General features: G+C 39.0%; 1 protein-coding gene across 1 annotated transcript in view; it reads right to left on the bottom strand.

Moving 5' to 3' along the window:
- ASS1 (argininosuccinate synthase 1) overlaps positions 1-13389 on the bottom strand; it is a 55515-nt gene that overhangs the window by 24549 nt on the left and 17577 nt on the right. Inside the window, exons 7-9 of the mRNA XM_072431214.1 lie at positions 11825-11915; positions 8203-8287; positions 2374-2438 (exon numbers count right to left, since the gene is read on the bottom strand). Of these exons, the coding sequence (XP_072287315.1) occupies positions 2374-2438; positions 8203-8287; positions 11825-11915 (241 nt within the window). The remainder of the gene's footprint in view (positions 1-2373; positions 2439-8202; positions 8288-11824; positions 11916-13389) is intronic.

Below are 13389 nucleotides of genomic sequence, written 5' to 3'. Positions count from 1 at the left end.
GTTCTTTTGGCGAAATTAAAAGCTTGAGCTTGCAGCACTTCTTCCCTCCCACAGATTTAATTTACTTCACTTAATTAGGCCTCCTTCAGTGCAAAAACCATAATTTGATAATGAGGTTGTGAAAAGACATAATATGCATCAAATCTATTGCAATTTTAGCTGCCCTTCTGCGTTCTTGGAAAACGGTCTATTGTTAAGGGAACGGCGGCGAGCTCCATGAGACATGCTGTCACATAAAATGATGGTGAAACTAGTGGCACACACCTGCGCAAGCGCCCTCTGCCCTGCTGGTACCTGTGGCTTGTGTTAACCTTCCTACTGCCGTGGTGCAGCAAATATGCTTTTGTAAAAGCTGGATGGAGGCGAAGAGTTGTGAACAGCCACCAATTAAATTTCAGCAGCCAATTTATTTTTTGCAGGTCAGACCAGCTGATGTCTTATTTAGGAAGCGGCCGTCAAAAAATGATGGAAACTGACATTAGGGAATCTCACTGGATAAAGTATATGTGTATATGTGTATACCCCACTAATGCACTTATTGTGCCCAGATAACCAAATGGTATCCTCCAGGTAAAAACCATACATCCACAATACACAGGTTACAGCATGCATACAATACATTCATTAACCAAGTGTAGTTTACCATGAAGTGTCCGGATACACAAGTGGTGGAAAGAATTTTTTTCTTACATTTTGGGATTAACTGACAGCTGTTATGCATTGACATTGAATGGAACAAAACTGTATGCAGTGTGTACAGGTGTAGTTAAAGTTGACTGTAAAAATGCCATAGCGATCACTATTCAGAGGTTATCACAGTGCACGTGGGCACAGTGATCACTTTTCTGGGGTTATCACAGTGCATATGAGCATAGTGATCACTATTGTGGGGTTATCACAGTGCATATGAGCATAGTGATCACTATTGTGGGGTTATCACATCACAGTGCATATGAGCATAGTGATCACTATTGTGGGGTTATCACAGTGCATATGAGCATAGTGATCACTATTGTGGGGTTATCACAGTGCATATAAGCATAGTGATCACTACTCGGGGATTGTCACAGGGTACATGAGCATACTGATCACTTTACTGCGGTTATCACAGTGAACGTGAACATAATGATCCATTTTCTGGGGTTATCATGGTGCTCATGGGAATAGTGATCACTATTGTGAGGTTACCAGATTGCACATGGGCATAGTGATCACTTTTTTTGCAGTTATCACAGTGTACGTGGGCATAGTTATCACTTTTATGGGCTTATCACAGTGCATGTGAGCATAGTGATCACTAATCTGGGGTTATCACAGGGCACGTGGGCATAAAAATCACTACTCTGAGGTTATCACGGTGTACATAAGCATAGTGATCATTTTACTGCGGTTATCACAGTGCAGGTGAACATAATTATCACTTTTCTGGGGTTATCACAGTGCACATGGGCATAGTGATCACTTTTATGGGGTTATCACAGTGCACATGGGCATACCGATCACTATTCTGGGGGTTATCACAGTGCACATGGACATAGTGATCACTATCCTGGGGTTATCACAGTGCGCAGTGATCACTATTGTGAGGTTATCACAGTGCACATTGACATAGGGATCACTATTGTGAAGTTATCACAGTGCACATGGTCATAGTGATACTATTCTGGGGTTATCATAGTGCACATAGGCATAGTGATCACTAATGTGAGGTTATCACAGTGCACATGGTCATAGTGATCACTATTCTGGGGTACTATTCTGGGGTTATCATAGTGCACATAGGCATAGTGATCACTAATGTGAGGTTATCACAGTGCACATGGTCATAGTGATCACTATTCTGGGGTTATCATAGTGCACATAGGCATAGTGATCACTAATGTGAGGTTATCACAGTGCACATGGTCATAGCGATAACTTTTCTGGGGTTATCACAGTGCACATGGTCATAGTGATCACTATTCTGGGGTTATCACAGTGCACATGGGCAGATATGTAGACCATGGACACACAGCAACGAATATGATTTTGGGACAATTGTGGAGGGAAAGGCTGGTTACATTGTAAAGATTGTCCTTATCTGGAAGCAATACATGGTGGCGCTTCTACTCGGCAAGATGAACAGATTCCTTGTCACTTTAAATCCTTTGCCTTCTCTTATAACATTCTGGCCTCAGTCGCCTATATAATACTTGTAAAACCAAATCTACAAACATTTATGTAGTAGAAGGGTCTGCCTGATTGGATACAAATTGAAGACATTGTTTAAGTAGCTATATAGATTAGGTAAATCTAAATTGATTTATAGAGATGGTACAATCAGATAATGGTGCGTATTAAGTTAGACTCAGATCGGCTTTTCTAGTCACTTACCACGAGACTTCATCCCGATGTAACGGTTCTCAACAATATCAATGCGGCCAACACCGTGCTTCCCCCTGCAAAGATATCAAAATGATAGTTACTTACAGAAATCTATTTACATGGGAAAAGTTATCACTATATATATATATATATATATATATATATATATATATATATATATATATATATATATATATATATATATATAATATTTAATATTATTTTGTTTTTTTTTGTTTTTTTAGTACTAGACAGTTTATATGTGTTGTAGAATAATATATATATATAGTAAAGCAGAGTGACGCTACTAAAATCCCTTGTAATAAAAATAAGAAGCGATCAATTGCTACCAAGCTGGAACAAATGGCTCCCTGGGGTGTAAACTACACAAATATCATTTAGTAGTGAATAATGATGAAACAATGCTCTAAATGAGTGTAAGTGGTCCCTACTACAAGCAGCTTATGTAGCTTTAACCATGGGGTGCCATTTGTTCAATCTGCATAATAAACGATCGTTATTCTTATTACATGCTGCTGTTTTTAGTGGGATCATTGCACTTTCTATACTTTTAACACTACTTCTTATAATAATTAGTATGATAGTTTATCCTGAAAATTTACAAAACATAAATGTAAGTAAGCCTTTGTCTTTACCATCACAAAAAAATCTGCTTGCAAATGCTCAAAATGTGTTTTTAGTTCATATAGGGTTTATAACCCTATGTGGTATTTTTTGCACAGAAACCATATTTTTTCATGTGTAAATTGTAGTCAGTTTGGATCTATGGAAAATGATACGTCGTATTCCCAAGGCAGAAATTGTGTTTGGGGAGAAAGGCGCTGTTTGTGAATAGAAGAGCTATGACAGCTACTTTTTAACTCTTTTTAGGATGAATATTTTTGTTTAAAGGTCCCATTAGACCTACTGTATGCATTGGAGTGTCATTAGAAAATAATAGTGTACCAGCCTGGGGGCTGGGGAATCAGTAAGAGGGAATTTGGGCTGCAGGGATCCCCCTTCCTTCACAAATAGCACCGTATCACCCAAAGACAATAGATAGGTCTAAACAGGTTCTAGAAGTTGCTAATAAATAAAAATGTCTAATCATCAGCACAAGTGGGTAATAGGCGCTTAATGATGTCTTAGTGGGTTCCTTTTTCCTTTTCTGCATTGCCGGCCTTGAATTTTGCACAGTATTTTTTAACCATTGCAATGCTGCCACTTTCATGTATAATGTTCCATTGCAAAAATCTGAAGTCCTGCAAAGTGGCTATTGGGCTTTTCAGGGGCAAAAATTTTTAAAATGGCTTTATTTATTTTACAAAAAAAATCATCATTTTATCTTGAAATTGTTATTTTATCACCTCCTAATATGGCTCTATTTTATGTTCTATTCCACAGACAGATCCGTTAAACCTCAGTTATCTCCAACCTCAAGTCAATGGACTTTAAAATTGTTTTTATCACCCCATAAAATACCACTGATGGGGTTATAATAGCAGAGAGAGTGGTAAAATACCACATAGAGCACGCTAAACAAAGCACAGTATAAACTGCTGTGGATTAGGATATGAGCGAGAAACGGTGCACGATCAGCGTATATTGTGTGTATCAGAAACAGATGATTTTTACAAGTAGAATTGTGCTACGAACACCACTAGCTAATAAACCCAAATCCTTCACAGGTGTAACAAATAGCTTCCTATGGAACAAAGCACACATTTAATAGATAGCAAAAATGATTCGCTAATGATTGCACAATGCACCAAATATGTGCCATTAATCATCATATGCTACCTGTATGCCGGACTGCACAATGAGACACAATATGTTCCCCAGCAGTGGTTGCTAACCAGGGGTCCCTGAGTACATTTTGGTGGTCCACAGAAAAATTTGGACATTATTTGCAATTTTTATGTTTTATTAAAAATAAAGCAAAAATAATATTCTAATAAATTCCTATATCCTGAATGACAATTTTCACCTTTATATTGCACTAAATTCACGAACTGTACTAGAGACAGAAAAACAAGGCAGGCGCAGCATGACGTCAGTGCAGTGTTAAGTTGTATGAGGCAACAGTTACTAAGCCGTACGCTTCAGTATTGTTTCCACCATTACAACAGTCACCCCGCTCCACCAATACCGATTCTCATCCCATTGTTTTATTTTATTTGTTTATTTCTCAGATGTTCTTTTAGGTAAGTATGACCTAACTGTGTATTTTCTTTACCTGTTATATTTATTGGCATTAAATAGTTTGACTTTAATAACTATGATTTCTTGTTTGGTCTTAGATTCCAATGAAATAAACCCATAATGAGTAAGAAAAAGCAAACAAATATTTTGCATTTCTTTAGTCATCCCAAAGATAATGCAACTAATGATAATAGTAACAATAGTAATACGTGAGCTGATGAATGAATGAATCAGAGCCTCCACAGTCCTTGTCAGGTACCATTAGGAAGATCATTACTTTACAAATGAATTTATCTTTTTTAAACAAAATTCATATTAATGATCCACAGAATTTAAAATTATGAATTTAAGGGTCTGTGAGGTCCGAAAGGTTTTTTGTGTATCACAATTGAAAAGGTTGGGTCAGAAAGGTTGGCGACCACTGGTCCATACCATTTGATCGCTACAGTTACTTGCACTTATAGTATTACAATAGTAAAAATGGCCTGTGTGCACCTAGCCAAAAAAAAAAAAAGCCACCCAAATACACTTCTGTATGTCACCCCCTCCTTTGCAGGTTCTAAGTTTTTTACAAATGTAGTCATACATGTGGCAATCTGACTTGAATTACCCAACATTCAGTTCCAATTATAAAAAAAATTGTAAAGCTTTGGAAAAATATAACATAGTGGTTTCAACTGCAAGCAACGCAGATGGGACTAAAATTTCTGCAATCAAAGCCAAACTAAATCTAAATGCTTTTGACAAAATTAAAAAAATTCTTTCTCTGATCTCTTATTTTTAAACTATAATAAAGCAGCATGGTGGCTCAGTGGTTAGCGCTCTGGCCTTTGCAGGACTAGGTCCCAGGTTTGGATCCCAGCCAGGACACTATCTGCATGGAGTTTGCAGGATCTCCCCGTGTTTGCTTGAGTTTCCTCTCACATTCCAAAAACATGCAGTTAGGTTAATTGGCTTCCCCCAAAAACTGACCTTAGACTGTATTATTGACATATGACCATGGTAGGGACATTAGATTGTCAGCTCCTTTGAGGGACAGCTAGTGACATGACTATGGACTTTGTACAGCGCAGCATAATATGTTGGAGCTATATAAATACTGTGTAATAACAATAAAAAGTTGTTGATTTACTGAAATTGCCAAGTTTATGGTTCTCTCTAACCTTAACATAATATCTATTTGCTTTTTCTGACCTGGTTCTAACAATTACAACTTGGCTGGTTGGTGTTCTGATCCTCTGCCTTTAATACTTTCTGAATCAATGACCCGGAATGAGAATGCAGATCAGGTGTTCAGCAATTTTCACACATTTATCTGCATGCATGTTTCAAGTGCGACTGACACTACTAAACCCAAATGATCAGCTTCTGCAATCGGCATTCTTAAAAATGAGTTCAGCAATGGTAGTTTCTATTATCCCTAACTGATAGATTTGCGTTAAGTTCATAGAGCTCAGATCCTTAAAGCGTTCATGGATCATCAATGTTACACTTGAAGGCACATGTGTGGATCAGATGAGGGGGCAGCAAAGCCGATGGACCTCCTGGGTTTTGTAGTTCTTCTGCAGTTTCTTTTGTCTCTCCGCTACAAAAGCTAGATGAGACTGTGTCTATGCCCACAAGAGGGCCCCCATGACCCAACCACTGCCTTCTGAATCAATCCAACTGAAAGAAAGCAAACTCCTAACTCAAACTCTCCTAACTCGAATGTGTTTTTTCAGCAAACAATGCAACTTGACATTGTTGTTTCTTATTAAGAATTCCTTTGTCCGGTTTTGTCATTATCTCTCATGTTACTTCCCAGGCAGTGGATTGTTGCTCTGCATAAGAATAGATGCATTGTTTCTTGTGCAAAGCACAAAGACCCTCCAGTTGGAAGTACTCTTAAAGTGGCCTTGAAGGTAGGCAGGTTAATGAAGAGCTAAATGGCTACTGGACTGTGTGATGGGGGCAGAGGAAAGCTTCCAGAGAACTACTATCATTTTAAAAGTGCAGAAAATAATAGCAAACATGTCTACATGGCGACATGAAAAGGGCTGGGACACTGAGCTCCAAAGCTGGTAACATATGTGACTTTTATTCACACATTTGATATGATTTTCATCTGACGAAGAATCACATTCTAATCAGCAGATGAATTAAATAAAATCTGATCAAATATTGTAGCTTCTATGCAATGTCTCTTAGATTGCAAGCTCTTCTGGACAGGGTCCTCTCCTCCTCCTGTGTCACTGTCTATATCTGTCTGTCATTTGCTACCTCTAAACAGTGCTAAGTAATATGTTGGCGCTATATAAATACTGTTTATTAATAATAATAATAATAATAATAATAATAAATATAATGATTGTTCTTTCTATCAGGGCTATTACAGGGAGGAGTGAGACTTGGGCAGTAGTCTAGAGAGCAAACCTTCCCCTATGTTCCAATTGACAGAATGGCAGGGGTGCAGGGAGTTAAATAGCTTCCCAATTGGGCCCCTTTTTTGATTTTGCCCCAGGGTCCCATTTTGTCTAAAACTGTCCCTACTTCCAAAGTATTCAAACCACAAAGGCTGCTTTCTATCTGTTAATCACATTTGTGATATCACTTTGATCATATTAGCAATCAAAATTTGGACGAAAAATTACAAATGCCGCATGTGTGGTTGTGTGAAAACTTTTGCAATATGTCAGCGACAGTTGAATAATTTATTGCTGTACAGCACTGTTCTGTTCTATAAGAAGGGGAGGGAAAAGGATGAGCAAAAGGCACCCTGCTGTCCCTTCCTCCAAAAGGAAAGTACAGCGGTTGTCCCCAATTCACCTGGACTGATAAAACATCTGGGGACCACTGAACACATACAAGATTTTGACCACAGATGAGCACAACCATTCATCTTGGCCAACAATCATCTGTGTATGTAGCTTTACTGGGACATTATCACTCAACGTTTGTTTGGTTTATCACCAGCCATCCACCTTGCAACAGGCTAAATCAGTAGGGAGCACTCCCTAATAATCATTAGGTAATTGCAGTGCTTCCCTGCTGTTTACAGCAACAACACTACAGCTCTGCAATCTCTGCTGGTTGTTATAGTAAGCAGCATCCTGCCAATTAACCTGTTGGGGTGAACCAAGCAGAGTGGAGAAGGACTTGATTAAATTGGTCTATAGGTGCATGGTGGTAATCCCAGGTAAACAATATCAGGATGACATTGATTGTTTAACTGGTTGTGAACACAATGACCACTATAGGTCCCTAAATAAATAGGGAATATTTGCTTATAATAATAGATTTCAACATCTAAACTCTATAGCAAAAAATTATTTTACATGGGCTAATGGGCTGGAACACCTAGTTTTTATTGCTTTGTGTCTCTTTATGGAAGAAAAATCTTTCCATAATAAAACTCATTAAAAAACATCAGAACAGGTGTCCCCATTGAATGATTTCTCCTCTATCCCTGTTCCAATGACAATCTAAAAATGAGCACCAGGACCCTGTGGGGACACTTGCCCACTCATCCACCCACATGGAAATAGCCTTGTGAGTGTGTCTCTCTACAGTAAGTACTTCTTCTTAAATATATCTCTACAATATATAGTAATTGCATGTATTTTGTACTGTTTGTTGCCAGGCACATAAGAAACTTACGCAATTTCATTGAGATAAGTGAATAGCTCCAGTGAGCTCTGGTGCCGGGTACCATCTTTGGAGTTGGTGACTTGCACGGGGACACCTGTGAAAAAGACAAGCACAGACATAACATGTGGGCACGGATGGAAGGAGGGGGATTTAGAGACACAGAAACCCTTTGGGGAATGGAGCACTTTGCAACGAGTGTAAAGGAGCTTCTAACACAACACACGGCATTAAATGGATGAGACAGTTATGAACTCTAAGTAACTTCTTAAGTATCAGGAGGTGCAGGAGGGTGGGGAGCAGGGGACAGATTCAGGCCAAAATAGAAAACGGCAATAAAAAGTAAGACCCCCACCCCACTGCTGTCTCTTCTGTCGCCCTGTCTTTTCATTTCATACACTGTGAAATTGCAACCAGCACCATTGCTAATTACATTTCACGCTCTGCCTTTGTCTTATGGCCCAGCACCTTCTGTCCCACCACTCGGAGATTTGAGCCTGACAAATGGGAATGAGGGAAAGGGTGGGGGGGAGCTGGTGGCCCAATTGCACGGTAAAGGCTTTGGCTACCCACCCTCTCATAATGTCTGTTTCAAAGGGCGCCAAGCAAGTTTTGTGGCTGTCACAGCTCGGGACAAAAAAAAAAAAGGGGGGGGTGGTCTGCTCTCATCAACGAGAAGTTAAATCCGCCTGGCCAAAAGGAGACCCTATGAATTAATTATTACACCTTCCACAAAACAGGGTGTGGTGATCGGATTGGGGCAGAGGGGGAGAGCAAAGTAGGGGTATGGAAAAGGCTACTGGTGGGAGGGAGAGGACAGACTATGAAAAGAATGAGGTTATTATTCTTTTTCAAACTGAAATGAGCAATAAATGTATTAGCAATCTGACAAGGAGTTGTTCTACCACAAAGCAGAGCTGGGCCTGGGGTTTGCTACTTAATCTTTCCCCATCTGTTCCCCCTATTAGCATTGATTGCACTATTCACTGCCAATCAACTCTTAACAGACCACTTTCACTCTCTTTTGCTATTAAATGTAATTCTTTGCAATAATGAACTTTAAGCCCCTTTCGTCAATCTGGAGATCCTATTTATTTTTAAAGGGTTTTTTTTTCCCCACCATGTGGACTGGATCCCGCTCGTCACTTTTGCGCTCTGCTCCCTGATCCGCAGCTTATAGGTTTCAAATAGTCAATAATTAGATTAGAACTTCAAATAAATGAAGTGAGGGTTGAATAGAGAGTCTGATGGACTAGGCTGAATGGGACTGTCATTGTCTTCTTATGAGATGATGACCGGATTTTAATTTCCTAGGGGTATTCCGTAACAATGCCATGAGTCGCCACAATGCCACGTGTAAATAAGTTGCTATATATTTGTAGCAGGATGGCGGGATGGCTGGCAGCTGCAAGCCATCGTTTTAAAATCATTGCCCATAAAGGTTTATAAGGAGAAATGCAAGGAAAAGGATCTGTTATCCTAGATCAGAAAATAAGATTTGGGCTCTTGTTTGGAAATATTTGATATCTGAATAACTGTCAAACAGTTGCAGAGTTTTGTAAAGATATTTGTGACTTTTTGTGATATTTGTGATGTTTTTACAAAATATAAACCTTTACACACACAAAATGATGGTGGCAACTATATGGCTATAGTCAGATATCCTAGCTAACTGGGAAAGGATAGAATAGACAAATTCTTTGGTTTTGGTTTTTCTCCTGGCACAGTTTTAGATTCAAGTGGTCATTAGGCTAAAGTACTTGCACACCTAAACGGCATTTACTGGTTTTAGCTGACTAGACGTTAAAAAGTATTTGCAAAGGTCAGAAAACTTAGACTATGTACATACGTGCAATGGTTCTCGTCCAATAATCAGCGCAGGGCTGATATCAGAGGAGAATCTTGTGTGTGTACAGTGCTTGTCCTCCATCATCCAAACGACCATCCTGGTGGATCCACGGACGATGGACAATGAACGATCGTAATGTAGGTGAAGGGGGGAGACCACAGTGGAGTACCTCTCCATCGTTCTCTTTTCTCCCCTCTCCATAAAGCAGAACAGCTCTATATGCACAGCACTTGTTCATCCATCATCCAGTCTTATGTCGTTGGAAAGGATGTCAAAGATCCTTTCCAATGACACCTAGTGCATGCGTATGCTTAGCCTTAGAGTGATGGTTTAACTACTTTTTCCATATTCTTTGTCTATTGTCCTTTCTCATCCACCTTTAGGGTCCAGTTGGATATTACCCATCAGGTCACCACTAAAAATACTATTTTTTTTTTAGACTGGAGGAAAAGGGGGCAAACTTCTGTACAATGATAGGGTTCCTTACTGTAAAGGCATGTGGCATGTTTTAATAAACACGCTTGTATTGCCTTGTATGTTACAATGCACTGCCTTTTTGAAACCTCAACAATTCAGGTTGACCAAAGTAAGAAGAAGCAGCCAATTAGGCAGATTATAAAACATGAATCAATGACCACAATAACAACTATAGTAAATGTATAGTGTGCAAAAAAAAAAAAAAAAACAGGGAAAACAAAGAAGAAAGAAAAAAAGAAGGTATATCACATATAATGTGCATAATTTTTCACCTTGTACTTTGACTATAAGTGCTACAAGCCATATGAAAAATTAGAAACATTTCTCATATAGGCTTGAGGAAAGTAAGAATTGCAAAAGCTAATGGACAGCAAACAGTCTCAGAATGAATAGAGAAATGTTATCTACCCTATCCCAAAGAGTGACTAGAAAGATATAGATCAATGATGTACTATATATTACTACTCTTAAAATAAACCTTCTCTCGGTGAAGAAACTGACCAAGCAAGAAAATATGTGACATTCATGGGTAACATCTGTGATATCATGGAAGGAAAAATCCCAGATGAACTGTACCAGCTGAAGTGGTTAACACTGTCAAAGAGAAAAAACATTTGAACTGTTCACACCTGGAATTCTAAAATTACATAGGGATCAGTATGTCACTGATATGACAAATTAAGGTATGCTGCCAATCAATAAAGTGTACCCGCTGCATAGAGAAGGAACAGCAGCCCTAGGCTAAATTTATGTAGATTTTGGGGTCCTTTGAAAAATCGAGGTCTGGGGAGGAAAAAAGGGGTTTTAGCAATGCGCCTAAAATAATGGCTCAGAGCACACAAGTGCCATAATGCAAGCTTTTCCGAGGGAGCACTGAATTACTTTCTAGACTGCTGGATCATACAATTCGGAAATAATTGGTTATGCAGAGAGAGGTAAAAGAATTCTATGGTAAAGTGGCAGATGAAGAAAGTAAAAGGTAAACTGACATTGGTGGGCACTGGGTCACAATGCACCTTACTTATTCACATTTCATCAATTGTGTCTCCAATGTGAAGTCAGGGAAAACTGAATCAGATACACTTAAAGTGACTTTGCACATCTGGACAGAAGAGTGCTAATACAATCAATGTAAGAGGATTTTAAAGAAGACCAATAAAAAAATAACTTTCCTCCATGCAGACCACCATGCACCTCCAGAAGCATTAATAGTAAACAACCCCTCCTAGATTTTGTTTTCCCTGTAGTTAACCTGTTTTTGTCAACTTATCATTGCTTTTTTGCTATATGAGGATTTTAGATGCTTACCATTTTTGAACTCAATTTCCAAAATGTCCGGGGTGTTGGGGGCAGTTGCTGGATCTTTAGTCTTCACATACAGACTATCTGGAGCATGATTCTGGAAGATAATAAAACGGCACCAATAATTTATAATACACATAGGTTGTTGAGCAACAATATTGAAGGCATTTGGAATTATATAGGGCCTAGGCATGGCATGCAAGAGGGGGGCATTTGATAAGTAAAAGAAGGTAGATGATAGTCAGGAAAGTAATGGTATAACAGGAAGGAAATACACATTTTATTTAATAAATTGGGCTTAAGGAAAAGGTGTTGATGTGAGCCAATCAAGCTTTAATACATTACACAGGGAATTGGCTTTTTGAGGGGATGAACAGGACTATATTTCTTAGCATGTTACTGCTCCTTCACCTTCCAATCACAGGCAGGTATAATCCTTGACCAAGTTGTAGTTCTTTAACCATAACATAGAAAATTCAGGTGAAAACAGGGATGTCTATATCAGAGAACTTGTCTTAATAGAATTGTCAGACCGTTCACAAGTACATCAATTGTGACTCCTGCACATCTCTAAAATATTGACGGAATTTAACATTAATAGTCTTTTTGTTTTCAATTAAATATTTATTCTTTCCTGTAAGCTCAGCTTTATATACTGAGGGACACAGAAAAAACTTGACTGCATCCATTGCAAGATAAATTCCAGAATCTGGCAGATATAGGGTTTCTGCATAAAGATGGGGGCCTTCTATGCTGCACACTAGTTTATTCTGCAAAGATGGAGAAACAAATGGGACTGGGTGACCCCAGCAGGTGCTCCGCTGGAACGCACTCGTACAGTGTCCCCAAGGTTAATACATCCAGGGGAGCTGAGGAGAACAAAGCTAAAACTCATCTAAAAACGCATCAGCCTAATTCCAGCCTTGGCAGAGTTACAATGAAGAGGCGCCTTTATGGAGCACTCATCAATCATGGCCTTTCTGGGTTAGTGGCTAAAATCCGCTTTGGCCCGTTTGATTGCCTGCTGTCCCTGACTTGTGGGCGTATTAATGCTTGTCAATCAACGAAGTACCCGGCTTACTCGGCATGGTCTGCAATGAATTCTGAAGACACCTACTGTATGGCCCGGGTGCCTACCGATAACTGCTCACATAGCAATGCTAGCTGCATAACAGCTGATGGAGGGGAAAAAAAATGTCAGCCCCTGGACTCGGACGAATGCAAAAATGATATTTTACATTTGCTAAATTACTCATTCCATTAACTTCTAAATGTAAAAACATTTGTTGTTTTTAGAGCCTTTAATATACAATAAAAACATTAGAACATTAGAAATTTGCTCATATATTTAATACATTTTTTTAAACAGAGGAAATCTAGATCCAATGCACAAACCTCACAGCTGTGGATTAATATATTTTAATTTACAGTATCGCACAAGCACCTGTCAGAGGGACAAATTTTGCCCCCAAAATACAGTGTAGTTATCACCGTCATACATCAAACAGGATAAATTCACACCTGCAAGCTCCTGGGGTCTGTTCCCAATGCCAGAGCTCTAAATATAACTT

Source organism: Pyxicephalus adspersus, chromosome Z (genome assembly GCF_032062135.1).
Source record: "Pyxicephalus adspersus chromosome Z, UCB_Pads_2.0, whole genome shotgun sequence".
NCBI classification, from domain to species: domain Eukaryota; kingdom Metazoa; phylum Chordata; class Amphibia; order Anura; family Pyxicephalidae; genus Pyxicephalus; species Pyxicephalus adspersus.
The sequence above is the reverse complement of the archived record's forward strand: the minus strand, read 5'-3'. Positions and strand labels throughout refer to the sequence as shown.